The 17410-nt window shown below is 53.4% G+C and overlaps 2 protein-coding genes across 2 annotated transcripts in view; both read left to right on the forward strand.

Annotated features, from left to right (window-relative positions):
• Positions 1-7851, forward strand: part of GART (phosphoribosylglycinamide formyltransferase, phosphoribosylglycinamide synthetase, phosphoribosylaminoimidazole synthetase) — a 27749-nt gene extending 19898 nt beyond the window's left edge. The window contains exons 14-21 of the mRNA XM_006753108.2: positions 290-541; positions 1018-1170; positions 3480-3686; positions 4771-4905; positions 5247-5377; positions 5634-5775; positions 6634-6749; positions 6839-7851. Coding sequence (XP_006753171.1) covers positions 290-541; positions 1018-1170; positions 3480-3686; positions 4771-4905; positions 5247-5377; positions 5634-5775; positions 6634-6749; positions 6839-7030 — 1328 coding nt within the window. The 3' untranslated portion in view covers positions 7031-7851. The remainder of the gene's footprint in view (positions 1-289; positions 542-1017; positions 1171-3479; positions 3687-4770; positions 4906-5246; positions 5378-5633; positions 5776-6633; positions 6750-6838) is intronic.
• Positions 7852-17133: 9282 nt separating this feature from the next.
• The window catches only part of DNAJC28 (DnaJ heat shock protein family (Hsp40) member C28), a 4356-nt gene continuing 4079 nt past the window's right edge, over positions 17134-17410 (forward strand). The window contains exon 1 of the mRNA XM_015560416.1: positions 17134-17255. The gene's annotated coding sequence lies outside the window, so the exon portion shown is untranslated. The remainder of the gene's footprint in view (positions 17256-17410) is intronic.

A 17410-nucleotide genomic window follows, 5' to 3' on the forward strand; every position in this document is an offset into this window, starting at 1 on the left:
AAAAATCGTGCACCTATGGATGAGGACAGTGGGTGGGGAGTGAGGGCAGGGGTGGGGCGGGAACTGGGAGGAGGGGAATTATGGGGGGAAAAAAGAGGAACAAATGTAATAATCTGAACAATAAAGATTTAATTTAAAAAAAAAAAAAGTTCTGTTGGGCAGTCCACAGAGGACAGTTCAGGAATGTTCAGGATTACCGCCGGGTGTTTAATTGTAGCCGGGGTCACTGCGTCCCAGATAGGTGCGTGAATGTTACGGTTTCCTTGTTCTTGTTTGGTCTTCCCGCCAGGAGGGGAAACAGCAGAAATGCCGGACATGTATCCCCCTGGGGAGTACGACCTGGCCGGGTTCGCCGTGGGGGCCGTGGAGCGGGACCAGCAACTCCCTCGCCTGGAAAGCATCGCTGAAGGCGACGTGGTTATTGGAATAGCGTCATCGGGTCTCCATAGCAACGGGTTCAGCCTTGTGAGGAAGATTGTGGCGAGATCTCCCCTTCAGTACTCCTCCCCGGCACCCCATGGCTGCGGTGACCAGACCTTGGGTGAGTGCACTGTCATTGTGAACTCCTGCACGGAGATATCTGAGCACTGTTGAGCGGGCAGCCTCTCACTGCTGAGCTGGAATCAATGGCACTGTCCTGTGGTCTTGTCTGGACGTTGTTATAGAACTGCTGTGCCTGCACAGTCACGGGCATTCTCTACTTCCATTTTATTTCGTTGTTTTAGGGTCTTTTAAAGATATTTTTATTGATTTCAGAGAGGAAAGGAGAGGAAGAGAGGGAGAGAGATAAATGCATCAATGATGAGAGACTCACTGACCGGCTGCCTCCTGCAGGCTCCACACTGGGGATCGAGCCCACAACCTGGGCATGTGGCCTGACTGGGAATTGAACCGTGACCTGGTTCATAGGTTGATGCTCAACCACTGAGCCACACCGGCCAGGCCATTTTGTTGTTTTTTTATGCTTTGGTTTTTTATTCACTGGCTAAGTTTTTGTCTTTTCTCTCCAATATCCAGGGGACTTACTTCTGACCCCAACCAGAATCTACAGCCAGTCCCTGTTACCTGTCTTGCGTTCGGGTCATGTCAAGGCCTTGGCCCACATCACCGGCGGAGGGCTGCTGGAGAACATCCCGCGGGTCCTCCCCCCGAGGTGCGGGGTGGAGTTAGGTGAGCGCTGTTCGGAGGAAAGGTGCCCGGGGCGCTGTGGCTGGTTAGTGCACATGTCGTCACACGTGGGAAATTCTTATCACTGGGAGTCTGGGGGGACAGGGCTGCCCCTTTTACCTCTTTTGCCTTGTTTGCCGTGTTTGTAAATCATGAAACCCTCTCATGTAATTGTCTTACAGCAGATGAAGGGCCGTCAGGTCCTCCGGGTGTAGTCTCAAGCTCTGTCGTGTCGGACCCTGGGACGTGCAGGGAGGGCAGGGGCAGCCCTGACTAGTCCTCTGCAGGGGTGAAGCCAGACCGGGGCGTGCAGGAGGAGGCAGGACTGAGAGTCATTTGTGCTTAGAAGGGAAAGCAAGTCCCAAGTTTCTAGTCAAGCAGGTGAGTGGATGGCAACATCCAAAACACAGGAGGAAGAGTAGATTTGGAGCAGGAATTGGAATCTGTGTTTCATCTCTTCAGTGTGCTTATTGCACGGAGTCTGTGATCAGAAGTTAGATCAGATTGAAGATAAGGTACGTCCTCGTATGCAGGTAGTTACCGCTAACGCCACAAGAGTGGAGGGGCCAGAGGTTGCTCCTCAGTGCCTGACCTTGGCAGAGGTAGGGCTACTGCAAGAACCGTCAGGGGAGTGAGCCCAGTAAAAGTAGCAGCCCCAGCAGGGACTTGAGCATGACCCTGGTCGGCCGGTCAGGTGCCGCGTAGCTCTAGGGTGAGGGCCAATATAGACCCGCATATCTCAGGTGGGTCAAAAAGCAGCTTGATGGGGCCCTAACCGGTGTGGCTCAGTGGATAGAGCGTCGGCCTGCGGACTCAAGGGTACCAGCTTCGATTCCGGTCAGGGGCATGTACCTTGGTTGCGGGCACATCCCCAGTGGGGAGTGTGCAGGAGGCAGCTGTTCGATGTTTCTCCCTCATCAATGTTCTAATTCTCTATCCTTCTCCCTTCCTCTCTGTAAAAAATCAATAAAATATTTTTTTTTTTTTTTTTAAAAGGCAGCTTGATGGGGGCAGAGGTACAAAGACAGTAGATAGAGAGCTCTGACTCAGAAACTGATGGGTTAAAGGCGAGGGGAAATGACTTCTGCTCATGGCAAAGTGAAGGACAGGGTGTCCCCGTTTTTATAGGGGAAAGGGGCAGAGTACGTGGTCAAGCTGTCAGAGGCAGCTATATACACTGGTTTGAGGGGTAGAAACGGATGCCTTTTCCTGGGGAGGGAAGACGGGCTTAGTGCCTGCGCAGGCCTGGACTGGCGGCTTGAGGCGAGAAATTCACACTAAAGCCGTCAAGGCCAGAAACAGGCTGGGACGGCAGGCAGGTCGGAAGGAGAAGTTGAAGCTGGTTGTGTAACTTCCCTCCCAGAGAAAGCATGCGTAGCCTTGGAACAAGAACAGAAAACATTAAGTGATGGGGTTGATGGGTAGGGCGGAGCAGGTGGAGGGTGGGCGATGGGCAGAGCAGCTGTGGGTGCAGGGGTAGATGTGCTGACCTAGCCCTCCTGTGGGAGCAGATGTGAAGCGAGGAGAGTCTGAAAGTCAGAAATAGGTGGTTGTGGAAGCGAGGAGAGTGGTCGCATGGGATTGCGCCTCTCCAGGAAGCGGAAGGGAGCAGCTGGGCGGGGGCCGATGGGACCCCCTGCAGCAGCGCCGAGTGCCAGGCCCATGGGCTAACCTGGTGGCTTCAGACACTCCTGGGGTGGAGATGTTTCCCAGGGAGGATAAGCACAGCCTTGAAGAAGGGCTCATCCTCTTGGGATCATTAAGAGGGCGGCGTGCTGATGGGGGAGCGCAGTTCCTGTGGTGTAAATACCCCTTCCTGGCCAGTTCTTAATGGCTCTATTGGCTGCCTCCACAGGAAGGCACTAGCTCCCACTGGCTAAAAAGAACGTAATGGTCGCCACCCCAGGAACTTGAGTGTTGGTATAGCCATATCGCTAAAAGCCGTTGTCTTGTGAATTATGCAAATGTCTGTCCCAATGCAAAGGAAACTCGGTCCCTGCTTCAGTCTCTGGGGTTTCCGTCAGGAACCAAACTAACACTTTGTAAACATTTTGCTAAAATATCGTAGTTGGGTGTAATCTGTTTATCCTGCCATATACTGTGTCGTCAGTGCTAACCTGTCGTAATAACAGCGCTTTTAATGAGTGTCCATAAAGCATTACGTTCCTTTATGTTGCTGTTGACTGTGACTGTTGCTAGAATGGTGGCCCTCTTGGCACCTAAAGCAGCAGGGCTGTTGTGGGCCCCGGGCGGTGTGCACCTCATCCTTTCTAAGAGGATGGTGGGTAATCGGACACTCTTCCCGTTTCCAGATGCCCGGGCCTGGAGGGTCCCCCCCATCTTCTCGTGGCTGCAGCGGGAAGGACGCCTCTCGGAGGAGGAGATGGCCAGGACCTTTAACTGCGGGGTCGGGGCTGCCCTCGTGGTGTCGGAGGACCTGGCGGAGCCGGTGCTGAGGGACGTTCGGCAGCACCAGGAGGAGGCGTGGCTGGTCGGCAGGGTGGTGGCCTGCCCCGAAGGTAGTCGCTCCTTACTGGCTCTTCGGCGTGTGATCCCGAGTGTATCTGTCCCACCTCACACGCTGTCCGTCCACCTCTTGCTCCGGCATCGCTGTGGCCCAGGTGTAACCTGACCACAGCCACACGGCAACACCATGTACCTCCACTTCCGCCGCGGGGCTCAGGCCTCCGGAGCAGCCCATAGCACCACCCCCACAGCCGCACCTTGGCCAGAGGGGTGAGAGCTGGTGCGTGAAGCGCCACTCCAAGGACAGGAAGCAGTGCTGAGGCACCATCTGAGGGCCCAGGGCATCGAGCCCCGCTGCCCGCCGTGGGCAGCCCTGTCCTGGCTCCTCTGTGCTCCCACAGCTGCACGCTGGTCCCTGGCTCACTTCCCAGCGACCTCCCTCGGGCTGTGTTTTGCAGCTCGGCTCAGATCCAGGAGTGGTGAGCAGAGTCCCTGACCAGTGCCCTGCTTTTCCCGTCTCGGGCTGTGTTTTGCAGCTCGGCTCAGATCCGGGAGTGGTGAGCGGACACCCTGACCAGTGCCCTGCTTTCCCCGGGGGCTCGGTCACCGGCGCCAGCAGGCGGCAGCGTGGCAGAACCCACTCAGAATTCGCCACAGATGTCAGGGCTTGGGTTCTTGTCTTCTCCGCCTCTCATTCCGTTGTGTGTAGGTTCCACATTCAGGCCGGTTCTCCAAATACTGGAAAGAGGAGCTCACAGCCTTCAGCTCACATGGCAGTAAGAGGCCCTCTCTTTGCCAGCGTCCTGTGTGGCTTTGCTTGGTCCCATGCCTTCCCGTGAACCCTGGAGCTCCCCACTGTCGTGGATGAGCATGGAGGGCGGGTGGAGCCCTGGCAGGCAGGGGTGTCGACACTGGGCTAGGTCTTGACATAAGCTACAGCGTTCAGCTGAAGCAGGCAATGTGTTCCCCTAAAGGAGGCTTTTGTGAATGATTAGTATTAATAGTACAAACTGGTATTTTAGTCCTCGCACATCTCCTTTTCAGAATAAGATACAGCGTTCTGAAGTTATCATAGATCCTTTCCATCCTCGCTGTTAATTCATGGCTGTGCTTCTTTCCTGGGTGTTTGAAATGAAGGTTCCCCCCGAGTGAGAGTCAGGCACCTGCTGGATGCCCTGCAGCTGAGCGGGCCCGTGGTGCAGAACGGCTGCGCGCACACTCCCTCCTCTGCCCCGGAAAAGGCCAGAGTGGCCGTCCTCATCTCTGGGACAGGTGAGCTGTGGCCTCCCCTTTCCTACAGCACTGCACACATGCTCTTCCCTCCCCCCCCCCAATCCCCCCCAAACCTCAGGGTTTGACCTCTACAGCCCCCGGGAATCTAGTCCGTCACACAGCACAGGGGGTCCAGGCAGTGACGGGCTAGCTAGGTGCTAGGCGGGGGCCAGACTTCGCTGCGAGGGACCACTTCGTACATTATGTAAAATGTCTGACCACTGCACTGTACCCCTGAAACTGATGTGATACGGAATATGAACTGTAATTGAGAAGCTCAAAGGTTTAAGGGCACAAGTCTCTTTAAGAAGTGTGAGCTTGCTGATGCTCTTCTTCCTCAGGCTCGAACCTGCAGGCGCTGATAGACAGCACCCGGGAGCCGAGCAGCGCCGCGCACATCGTCGTGGTCATCTCCAACAAGGCCGCGGTGGCCGGGCTGGACCGAGCAGCGTGTGCGGGCATTCCCACCAGGGTACGGCCTCGGCGTGTCCTGCCTGCGGCTGTGCTCACACCTGTCTTCCACCCACAGGCTGGGCGCGGCTCGTGGCCTCTGGGTTTCTGGGTTTGGGGTGGTGCTGGGCCGATCTTTCTGCTTCGTGCCGTCACTCCCTACCTCTTTCTGTCGGCGCGGCTTCGCAAGGGAGTCGACTGCGGTCTGTGGAAAGGTCGAGTGGACCTATTTGTGGTCACTCCTTGAAACAGATCATGCTTCTGCTTTTCTGTTCCAGGTACTCAGTCACAAGTTATACAAAAGCCGTGTCGAATTTGACACGGCCATTGACCAGGTCCTCGCAGAGTTCTCCGCGGACATCGTCTGCCTGGCAGGGTTCATGAGGATCTTGTCTGGCCCCTTCGTCAGGAAGTGGAATGGTGAGCGGGAGCGGCCTCGTGCAAGTGCACCTTGCGGTTAGCTTGCCCGGCGACCCCAGGGGCGTGTTTACCGGACACTGACCATCACGGTCAGAGTCATTCCCTTCACCTTCGCCCAGAGAATGCCCAGGGTGATTCACGATCCTGCTCTCACCGGTTCCTAGGCTTTCCTAATAGAGCGGGGCTTTGTTTCCCACCCCACACAGACAGCACTTCCTCTCTGAGTCCGTGCTCGGAGGGGCCTTTTCACTAGTCTGGGAGCAAGAGTGTGGCTCCCCGAGCCCCCCACCCCTCCTCGGGGAGTGCAGGCGCTGCTGGAGGGGGCAGGGAGGACAATGTGGCCAGAAAACAAGAGGCCTGGGGCTACTGCCTTTCCCACCAGTTCCCCTGCGTCCTGCTGTGCACACATGTGAGCAGCAAACGCACTCTCTCCAAAGGGTTTGTGTTTCCCTAAGAGGGTAGTGGGAGCGCACGTGGTAGGACAGGAGCAGGCCGGGCCTTAGGTGCCAAGGCACAGGGCTGAGCCGGCATCTGGCTGGTGGACATGCCACTGGTCCCACGTGGACACTGTGCAAGGGTTTCATGTGTCTCCCTAGTGTGCCCCAGGGCCCACAGAGCGCGCCCTGCCCCGTCCCTGTCCCACCTCGGTCACTGCGGGTCCCTCGGCGAGTCCTCAGCCGTGCAGGGCAGGGACCTGCCGCCCCGGACGTCAGCCTGATTCTCCCTTTGCCTCCGCTCTGTCTCTGACGAAGAAAACACCTTCCAGAGAAATCCTGCCCCGACTCCTGTTCCCGACAGGAGAGCGCGCGGTCCGGGAACAGGAACTGGACGTTCCCTCTGACTGTGCTCGCCTTCCAGGGAGAATGCTCAACGTCCACCCATCCCTGCTGCCGTCCTTCAAGGGCGCCAATGCCCACGAGCAGGCCCTGGCCGCCGGCGTCGCGGTGACGGGGTGCACCGTGCACTTTGTCGCGGTGAGTATGTCTCCACGGCGGTGTCATGGGTTTGGAGGTGAGGGGTACCGGCTGGAACGTCGGGTTCAAAGCGCTGCCTCCTCTTCCAGGAAGACGTGGATGCCGGGCGGATCATTTTACAAGAAGCTGTGCCGGTGAGGAGGGGGGACACGGTGGCCACCCTGTCCGAGCGGGTGAAGGTCGCGGAGCACAGGATCTTCCCCGCAGCCCTGCAGCTGGTGGCCAGCGGTGCCGTGCGGCTGGGCGAGGACGGCCAGCTCTGCTGGGCCCAGGAGGAGTGACGCCGCCTCTGCAGGAAGGGGGGCCGGCCGCTCGCACGGTACAGTGGCTTTTATCATGTCCTCAGCCCAGAAACTCACCATTTCCTCCTTGGTCATTTTTTAACAAACAGAGTTGTGACAAGCAGGGCTGGTGGGGCACCCGGCACGTGGATGTGTGGCCTCCAGGGGTCTCGCAGGTTCACCCGTTCACGACCTTGTCCGGGATCCAGCTCGTCATTCAGAATTCCTTCCACTGTCAGCCACACAGCACACCAAACTCCTCGCCGTCCTTCCCCCCGTTTTCTGGCCGACGGCACCTCTGGGAGGCAGCACGGCCGTCACAAACAGGCTCGGGCCTCCACACCGGTCCCTCCTCAGGAGCTGTCGGCCGTTGGTCTGGAGAGTTCACTGATGTGAAGCCACGCCTTGGCCTGGGAAGTTCCTAGAGAAACAATCTCATGCTGTAAAGGTAGAGGCCAGTGCCCAGAGGTCAGCTAGACCAACGTCAGCCGCAGACTTCGGAGGTGAACTCCCGGCTCGCTCCACAGGGACCCTGGCTCCGGGGACACCGCCAGCTCCATGTCTTGGAACAGGAAGAACCACAGTGTGTGTGACCATGGGATTGCCGGGAACCACGCGCCTGGGACCAGCAGGGATGTGGGACAAGCAGCAGAGTCACCTGGACCGCCCGTCTCGTGTGTGAGGAGGATTTGGACATGTGGGATGTGTTTATAATGATACTCACAGAGAAAAGGTCATTTAAGCTTTGGCAGCCATAATGCCAAAACGGAGAAAAGCAGGTCAATATTTTACTGGCGTAATAAACCCGGACATTTTTATTGCAGGTGTCTCTGTTTCTGTCTGTGAGCAGCAGTGGAACAGCCCTGAGCTCACTGTTGAGGTGGGAAGATAGGGAGGCAGGGCAGGGCTGTGCGGGGAGGCCCCCATCATCAGTGAGCCCTGAGGTTACACACAGAGGGTTCAGGTGTGAGTTCCAAATGTCCTAAAGGGAGATTTGTTCCAAGAGAGATTTCATGTAAGTATTCCCTCTCAATTTTTTACTACAATTTTTAAATCCTTACCCAAGGATTTGTTTTTATTGATATGAGAGAAACATCAATCGGTTGCTTCCTGTACACCACACACACCACACACACACCAGAGACTGAACTTGCAACCCAGTATTTGCCCTGACTGGGAATCAAAACCGCATCCTTTTGGCACACGGACACAATGCTCCAGCCACCTGAGCCACCTGCTCAGGGCAGTATTTTTACTACTTTTAACTGCTGTACAAACTTTTAGATAACTCACGTGCAATATGGTAGTGTTTAGTTGTACTATGCTTAATAATGTGCTGCTAGTCACTCATTACTACTCTCTTTAGCTCTCTCCGTTCTAAGTGGCCAGAAATAGCCCAAATCATGCCCCCAGGAGAGGCTGGCAAGGGCCCTACAGGCTCCACTTCCCGTGGGCACTCAGCCTGTGGCTGCCCCATAACCAAATGCACTCTGATGAGCTCTCCCTTCAGGGAGCACACCCACACCCTTCCCTTCTCTCACAGGCGTGCATCTCAACCTCCAAGGGACCCCAGGAGACTTGCAACTAGGGGAGCAGTGGGCAGCAGCAGCTGGTCCTGGGCTCACCTGGACCCTGACCCCAAGGCTCCCTTTTCTCTGACTTCTTGGGGAGCCAGAGCAGCCCAACCTGTTGCTTCTATGCCCTTGTTGCTCTGTCCTGAGTGTGTTTTTGCTTTGGTCAATAAGTTTTTTTCTAAAAAAAATAGGCCACACACTCTGGTCGCCTGTATCTCTGGATCGATCATACAGCCTGAAAGTCCCAGGCAGGGCCATCTGATTGGCCATGTTTAGGTCACCCAGCTATCCTCAGCCGGGGTCAGACAGTCACACTGCCACTCACCTGACAGTGGGTGCCAAGCTTGGCAGCCCCCACCGCCCCGGCCCTGGGACAAAGGTTTGGCCCCACAGTTGAAGCGATGTTGCAACAGCAAGGGGTTCGAGAAGACACATAAAACCCAGTTTCTGTCCTAGCTCACTTGGCTCAGTGGATAGAGGGTCCGCCTGGGGACTGAAGGGTCCGAGGTTGGATTCCGGTCAAGTCAAGGGCACATGCCCAGGTTGTAGGCTTATGTTTTTTTGTTTGGTTTTTACAAAATATATTTTACTAATAAGGGAAATTCAGGAGGCAGCCAATTGATGATTCCCTCTCATCATTGATGTTTCTATATCTTCCTCTCCCTTTCGCTGTGAAATCAATAAAAAAAAATTTTTTTTTAAGGTGTTTTTTAAAGTATATTTTTCTTGATTTCAGAGAGGAAGCAGGGGAGGGAGAGAGAGCGAGATAGGAATTCTCATTACCCCATGAACATTGCCTGAAGCCACTGGACTGAACTGTGCCTTTTAAATAGCTGAGTTGTGTGGCACGGAACTTCCATCTCAATAAAACTTCCCCCAAAAAGAGGTACAATGCCTCTGTCACTGGAAAACAATTCATGGATTCAGAGTACATCAAGGTTACATGTAATCTTATAAATTACATCAAACTTACATGGTAATGTTCCTCAGGCAGCACATGAAGTCACTTAGGTGGACACAGACAGGACTTCATGATGGTGACAGTGCATTTTTTTGTTTGGTTTTTACAAAATATATTTTATTGATTTTTTACAGAGAGGAAGGGAGAGAGATAGCTGGAAACATTCATCAGCTGCCTCCTGCACACCCCCCACTGGGGATGTGCCCGCAACCAAGGTACATGCCCTCGACCGGACTCGAACCCAGGACCCTCCAGTCTGCAGGCCGACAGACACTCCATCCATTGAGCCAAACCGGTCAGGGCTGACAGTGCATTTTAAACCCTGTCTGAGCCGCAGTCCTAACCCTCGGGTCCTCCACCTGTGAGCCTGGCCATCCTCGCGGGTCAGCTCGTTCAGGACGCTGCCTCCCGAGCCCACCTGTGCGCAGCGCTGCCATGAAAGCGGGGACTTTAATGTTCCGGGTCTAGTTCACGTTACAAAACTGATTCATAAGTTGAAATATTGGTGGAACTGAAAGTCCGACTGCATTTAAGAAGTAGCTTTGGCCCAGCCAGCGTGGCTCAGTGGTTGAGGATCAACCTATGAACCAGGAGGTCCTGGTTTGATTCCTGCTCAGGGCACAGGCCCGGGTGGCGGGCCCCATCCCCAGTGGGGGTGTGCAGGAGGCAGCTGGCTGATGTGTTTCTCTCTCTCCCTCTCCCTTCCTCTCTGCAATAAATAAATAGTTCTGAACAGTTTTGTTGCAGCACTGTCGCACAGTTCCTTTGCCTCAGCAACATGCAGAGACAAGCAGCTCCATCACGACATCACTCCACATATTCAGCTGACCAGCCCGTGAGGCCCCCTGCCGCTTGGCGGAAAGCTCAGTGTGGGGCAGGCTCCATCTCAGAAAGGGTGTCCGGCCTTCCCGCTGCGCCCTGGTGCCTGCCGCTGCTGGCAGGACCTGGTGAGACTCAGATGAGGGAAAGGTGTGCCTGTCTCTCGCAAAGTGAGGGAAGAATGATGGGCGAAGATCGGTGGACTTCCTTGCACACATTTAGGGATTCCCATACTGACTGCCTTCATCCCACCCCAGGGCCTTCCCTTCAGGATGGAACGGAGCGCTGGCCAGGGATGTTGAAGGCGATCACAGTGAACAGAGCCCGCAGCCCCGCCACGAGTCAGCAGGTGAGAGCAGCAGGCAGAGCAGCTGCAAGAGAAGGGGCAACTGGAGGGAGGGCCCGGAAGGAGGGGTGCCGCTGAGGGGGAGGGTGCTTCAGGGAGGGCAGTAAGCTTCTCCTTCCTTCCTCTTAGAGACCAAGTGAACTTATTACAAATGCTAACTCCTGCCCTGGCCGGGTGTGGCTCAGTGGATAGAGCGTCGACCTGCGGACCGAAGGGTCCCAGGTTTGATTCCGGTCAAGGGCACATGCCCGGGTGCGGGCTTGATCCCCACCCTGGTCAAGGGATGTGCAGGAGGCAGCTTATCAATGGCTCTCTCTCATCATCGATGTTTCTAACTCTCCCTCTCCCTTCCATTCTCTATAAAAAATATAGGCATAAAAATGCTAACTTCTGAGCCCACCTGTACTGTACTGCAGAGCCAGGCCCCAGGAGAGAGATCTAATCTTGCATATGGAGGCTCACGCCCCCACTAAGTGCAAACATCACTGCGGCGATGGCCCTGAAGGCGGATCAACCCAAAGCCAAGCCAGGGTGTGAAAATAATCATAAAAGGAGTCACTTTAAAATGGAGCTGCCCCAGAGGCGCTGCCTGGCAGTCTCATGCCTCCAACCTTTGGGAGTTCAAACAGGGCAAACTAACCTTTGCTCTGGGCCTGAAGCAACACTGTGTCCCAAAGAACTGTTTGCCAGGATAACAAGAAAGCAGATAAGACTGAGGACTGAGGACTAGTGACCTGGAAATTAAGTACATTGTTGAGAGTTAGGCTACTAAGTTGCCTTATCTGAACCTACAGAAATGCTTGCTTTCTATGGATGCCATTGTTCCCTCCCTTTCCCCCAACTGCCCCGGCCTCCCTCTCCTGATCTGACTCCTACTGGGGTTTCCCCAAACAGCTATTCTCTTTCTTTTTTAATCCTATATAATAAAACCCTAATATGCAAATCGACCAAACAGCGGAATGACTGGCAGAACGGCCAGTTGCTATGACATGCACTGACCACAGACCAGCAGACGCCCAATGCAGGAGCTGCCCCCTGGTGGTCAGTGTGCTCCCACAGGGAGAGCACTGCTCAGCCAGAAGCCGGGCTAATGGCTGGCAAGCGCAGCTGCTGCAGTGGTAGTTTAGATTTAAAAATTAAAACCTGGCAAGGCTACTCTAACACTGAAAAAACAGGATGATGCAGCAATGACATGCATGGGCTCTGGCTTGCACATTTTGTGGTCAGCCCTGATTCTGACACTTATAACTGTGTGACAAAGCCAATTACTTAACTTCTCTCTGCCTTAGTTTTTCCACCCATAAGATGGGGGAAATGGTACTACTGCCCCAGAAGGACCATGTTATGTGCTACTTTTTATAATCAGGGCAAAAATATGTAGCTGCCCATACTGCAGCATGATGCCTTTCACCTGGATGAAAAGTATGGTCACTGGTGCATGCAGCGTCCTGGATTGCGAGAGGAATGTCCTACTGCTGGTTTAGGCCCGACATCCCCTGAGGGGCCCCAGATTGCGAGAGGACGCAGCTGGGCTGAGGGATACCTGCCCTCCACCCCCGTGCACGAATTTTGTGCACTGGGCCTCTAGTATTAAATAGAATGCTTGTTGCCTCTCACTTCAGAAGGCCTTTCATTATTTAGGTCACCAAAGGTGTGTCCAGCCAGGGGGCAAGGGAAGAGGCTAAAGCTTCTACTTGCTTTTTTTTTTAATATATTTTATTTAAAAAATATATATTTTATTGATTTTTTACAGAGAGGAAGGGAGAGGGATAGAGAGTCAGAAACATCGATGAGAGAGAAAACATCAATCAGCTGCCTCCTGCACACCCCTACTGGGGATGTGCCCGCAACCAAGGTAATGTGTTCTGACTAGCAATCAAACCTGGTTCTTGGGTTGACACTCAACCACTGAGACATACAAGCTGGGCTCCAGCTTCGAGAGAATCATGGATCGGCTGCCTCCTGCACGCCCCCTATTGGGGTTTTAGCCTGCAACCCAGGCACATGCCCTTGACCAGAATCGAACTCAGGACCCTTCAGTCCACAGGCCGACGCTCTATCCACTGAGCCAAACCAGTTACAGCCTACTTGCTTTTAGAGTTTCTATCTCGGAGGAAAGTTGGGATAGTACAAACTCCTGGAGTGCACTAAGCAACGTGTGAGGCTGGAAGAGACCTGCTGTAGTAGGTTGCTAGGCCGCCATCTGAAATACCACAGACAGGGTGGCGTAACCTGAGAGAGAAGGCCACGGCAGTCTCTGACCTCAGCACCCAGCACCGGCATCGGAGGCCCAGTAATTCTTTGTTGTGGGGTCTCCTGCCCTGTGCATTGTAGGGTGTTGAGTAGCACCCCTGGTATCTACCCACTAGACGCCAGTAACAGTTCCCAATTGTAACAATCAAAAATGTCTGCACGCCGGCTGGCGCGGCTCAGTGGCTGAGCACTGACCTGTGAACCAGGAGGTCACGGTTCCATTCCCCATCAGGACACATATCTCAGTTGCAGGTTCGATCCCAGGCCCCGTAGGGGTGTGTGGGAAGCAACCAGTTGCCGTGTCTATCACACATGGATGTATCTCTCTGTATCTCCCCCCCACACCTTTCCACTTTCTCTAAAAAAACATGAGTGGAAAAAATATCCTTGGGTGAGGATTAATAACAAAGAAAATGGTAACTGCATGAGTATGTTAATTAGCTTGATTGTGGTGATTGTATCAATATATGCGTATATCGAACTATCACGTTGTACACCTAAAATATACACAGTTTGTATTTGTCAATCGCTCCTCAGTAGAGCTGGACACAGCTCCTGAGGTGAGGAAAGCGAGGAGGGCTGCACTGTAGAGCAGCGACGGCCATCAACAGGGCGGAAGTGTAAGGGGGTTGGGAAGGATGCAGATCATGGTGCCCAGGGAGCTGGCATGCACGTGTTCTCCCACTAGCGGCTGGCAACCAGGGAGAGGCAGACATTATTCATAATTTCAAGGACCAGCTCCAGTCAAATAATTCATCACATTAATTCAATGCCAAAATGACAACCAGACATCCTGGCCAGAAGGGCAGTTTACATGAACGAAGATGCCCAAACCCTGAGTGTGGCCCTCACTGACCACCTTAGGGTAGTTCAGTAACTAGTCAGCCGGCTGGGCAGAGGGAAAAGGGGAAACTACCCAAATGAGTGTGACTCTTCTCCCTTCAGGACACCCTCTCTTAGTTCACACTCGTTGAATGACGTAAACTGATTTACACCTTATTTCTCTTCAAGCTGACAGTCTATGCCAGGCTCTTCCCTGACCAAACAGTGAGAAATGAATGCAGCGCTAGCCAGTTTGGCTCAGTGGATAGAGCGTCCGCCTGCGGACTGAAAGGTCCCGGGTTCGATTCCCGTCTAGGGCATGTACTTCGGTTGCAGGTTCCCAGGCCCTGGTCGGGGCTCATGCAGGAGGCAACCAATCGATGCGTCTCTCTCACATCGATGTTTCTCCCCGTCTCTCCCTCTCCCTTCCACTCTCTCTAAAATCAGTGGGAAAATGTCCTCAGCTGAGGATTAAGAAAAAGAATGCAGATGCCACCTAGAAAAGCATTTTCACAGGGACTCTAAAAACTGTAGCTGCAGGAGATACTGTTTGCAAAGGTCACTGGCCAACATTCGCTTGTAGCATCCAGACTGAACCAGAAATCACTCTTCAGGGAAGTGTGATTTGGGTTACTGTGGTCTACAACTTACATGAAAGAAATCAACTTCTTCACAGTTATCACAGAACCAGCAAACAAAAGAAAACAAAAATGAAACACAGGTGAATTAAAACAGAGCCCTCACTCACGTTGGTCGAAGTGTGAAATTACAGCCGCCAGGACAAAGGAGACACGGCGTTTCCCTGCCGCGCTCCGTAAGCGGCCAACACGCGTGTAATGTAACCACAGAGCCAGGGCGTCTGGTTTTCAGTAACTTTCTAAAGTAGCATCATCTACTTTCCACTGCTCAGCAACGCCGTTAGGAAAGGTTTGGATGCGCTAAATTCTTGCCAGCTGTCTTTTCTCCTGTTTATGGAAAATTTTGTTTCAAAATGCTCAGCCACATTGTGAGAACACTGGATTATGAAAAAGATGCTCTAAACTAGGAAATGTCATGAACATCGATTTTCTTTTCTTTTTTTAAAATATATTTTACTGATTTTTTACAGAGAAGAAGGGAGAGGGATAGAGAGTTGGAAACATCCATGAGAGAGATACATCGATCAGCTGCCTCCTGCACACCCCCTACTGGGGATGTGCCCGCAACCAAGGTACAAACTGGTCAGGGCTGAACATCGATTTTCAACTGTTTTTCATTGCATGGCACACATAGACTAATTATTAAAATTCTGCAGCACACCAAAAAACATATCTTTGCCGATCTGAAAAGAAAAGTAGGTATAATTCTGATTCATTCACACTGGATGGCTATTGTTTTGTTGGCTGTTGTCATTTTTTTATTTGACAATCTAAGGGAAAAGAGGTCAGTGCCCGACTAAATAGTCAGGTACTGCATGTTTTAAAAAATTGTCATGGCACACCAGTTGAAATTGCTGATCTAACCCAACATACTTTCATTTAAAGTTAGTCCTACCCTGGCTGGGTGGCTCAGTTGATGGCGCATCATCCCAGGCACTAAAAGGTCGCCGGTTTGATTCCCAGTCGGGGCACATGCCCAGGCTGCAGGTCCTGGTCCCCTGGCTCAGGGTGCAAACAGGAAGCAAGTGACAGGTGTTTCTCCCTCACTTGGATATTTCTCTCTCTCCCCCTCCCTTCCTCTCTCTAAAATGAATAAAAACATTTAAAATAATAATAAAAAACTGATCCTCTGAAAAGAGAAATGGACTTACAATTCTAGTCCTCGCTTTGCCATCTAACAACTTAAATGAGTCACTTTTAAGATGCAAACATCAAAATGAGATTTGTGATGGCAGCTTTGTGAAATGCCAAGTGCTATACGAGCCTGCGTGTTTGATCAGCTGCCCTGATGCTTTCTGAATGCTGTGCTTACGATCGACTGGAAGAGTAACCACCTGTAGGAACTGTTATGCTCATTGTTTGCTTATAAGGAAACGCCTCTGCGTGAGCAGGTAAAGCTTTCTCTGTGCACCTAGAGAGAAGGCAGCAAATTATTCTATTGTCTGTCACCCAGGAGCTTAGAACAGCTAGGACCTAGCTCTGGCTCTTTTTAGGAGACATGGTCACAATAAAAAATCCTGCTTATGTGCCGGGCACTGCGCCAAGTGGTTCGTATAAATGCTGCAACTCCTACAAAAGCTCAGAGAGTCTGGGGCAATTGTTTCATCACATGTAAAATGGGGAAAAGAGCAGCATTTACCTCAAAGGGCTGTCGCAAGGATCACTAGACTATATGTAAAAGCTCCCGGCACAGTGTCTGGCAAAAACTAAATGCTGAATACACGCTTACCAGTGACTGGTGCACTCCTCTCACACACAATCAGGCGCGGAGAACAGCGAATGGAAGAGAGAGGATTCTAAGCCCAGGTCTGACTCCCAGCTTTCTTTCCTTGTTTTAACTACCTGCCCATAGCAGGTTCCCTGTTTTGACTTTGCCCTGGACTGTCCTCAGCCTGCGCCGAGGCCTGGCTACCGAGCTGCTCAGTAAGTACCTGCTGAAGCATGAAGGCTAGCTGTCCAGCCGGTTCGGCTCACCTCTCTGACCCGGTAGATCTTTGCGGTCTCTGCGCAGGTGTCCCGTCTGCAGGCCCCGAAGAGGCTGTTCTGGGAAACGACTCGTCTTCCCTCTCCCTCCCCAAAACACGTGTCTGAGGTCAGGGATCCCAGCCCTGGCCGGGTAGCTCAGATGGTCAGAGCATCTGTCCTCATATCCAGAGTTGTGGGTTGGATCCCTGGTCAGGGCACATACAAGAAGCAATCAATGAGAGCATAAATAAGTGGAACAACGAGCCAATGTTTCTCTCTCCCTTCCATTCTCTCTCTCTCTCCCTCTCTCTAAAAATCAATAAATTAAAAAATACTTCAAGCCCGGCCTCCGTGGCTCAGCAGTTGAGTCTCGACCTATGAACTAGAAAGGTTACGGTTCGCTTCCCAGTACCCCTGGGTTACGGCTTGATCTCTGACAATGCAGGAGGCAGCCCATCAGTGAGTCTCTCTCATCATTGATGTTTCCCCCCCCCCCCTCCTCCATCGCCTCCCTTCCACTCTGAAATCAATACCCCCCTCCAAAAAAAGACTTCAAGGGTCCCAACCTATGCTCTGCACACTCTGCAATAGCCCTACACACCTCCGCCCCACTGCACGACATTGCCGAGGCACCCACAGCTCCCTCCCACCTCGCGCACTGTAGGCGCAGGCGCACTTCCCCGAGAACTACAGTTCCCACAATCCCAATCGACCGGACCACCTTCCGCCCGAGGTGGCGGGGAGGTGGGCCAGGTCGCCCCGGGGCGGGACCGGGCCTCCTGAAGTGTCCTGCCTGTGTCCTCGTGGGTGGAATTCGTTTTGAGAGAGAGCTTGGGAGCACGGGAAGGTAGGACACCTGTCCCGGTTGGGTACGACTCTGCCCCCCGCCGCCTCTCAGGTCCCCTCAGGGTGAAGCGGCACATGGTCTGGTCCGGAGGGGACCCCGGCGCAGCGCGGAGACTCCGGGGACTGAAGGGCGGCGCGCGCGCGCATGCGCGGAGG

The sequence above is a fragment of the Myotis davidii genome, unplaced genomic scaffold (assembly GCF_000327345.1).
Source record: "Myotis davidii unplaced genomic scaffold, ASM32734v1 scaffold170, whole genome shotgun sequence".
NCBI lineage: Eukaryota > Metazoa > Chordata > Mammalia > Chiroptera > Vespertilionidae > Myotis > Myotis davidii.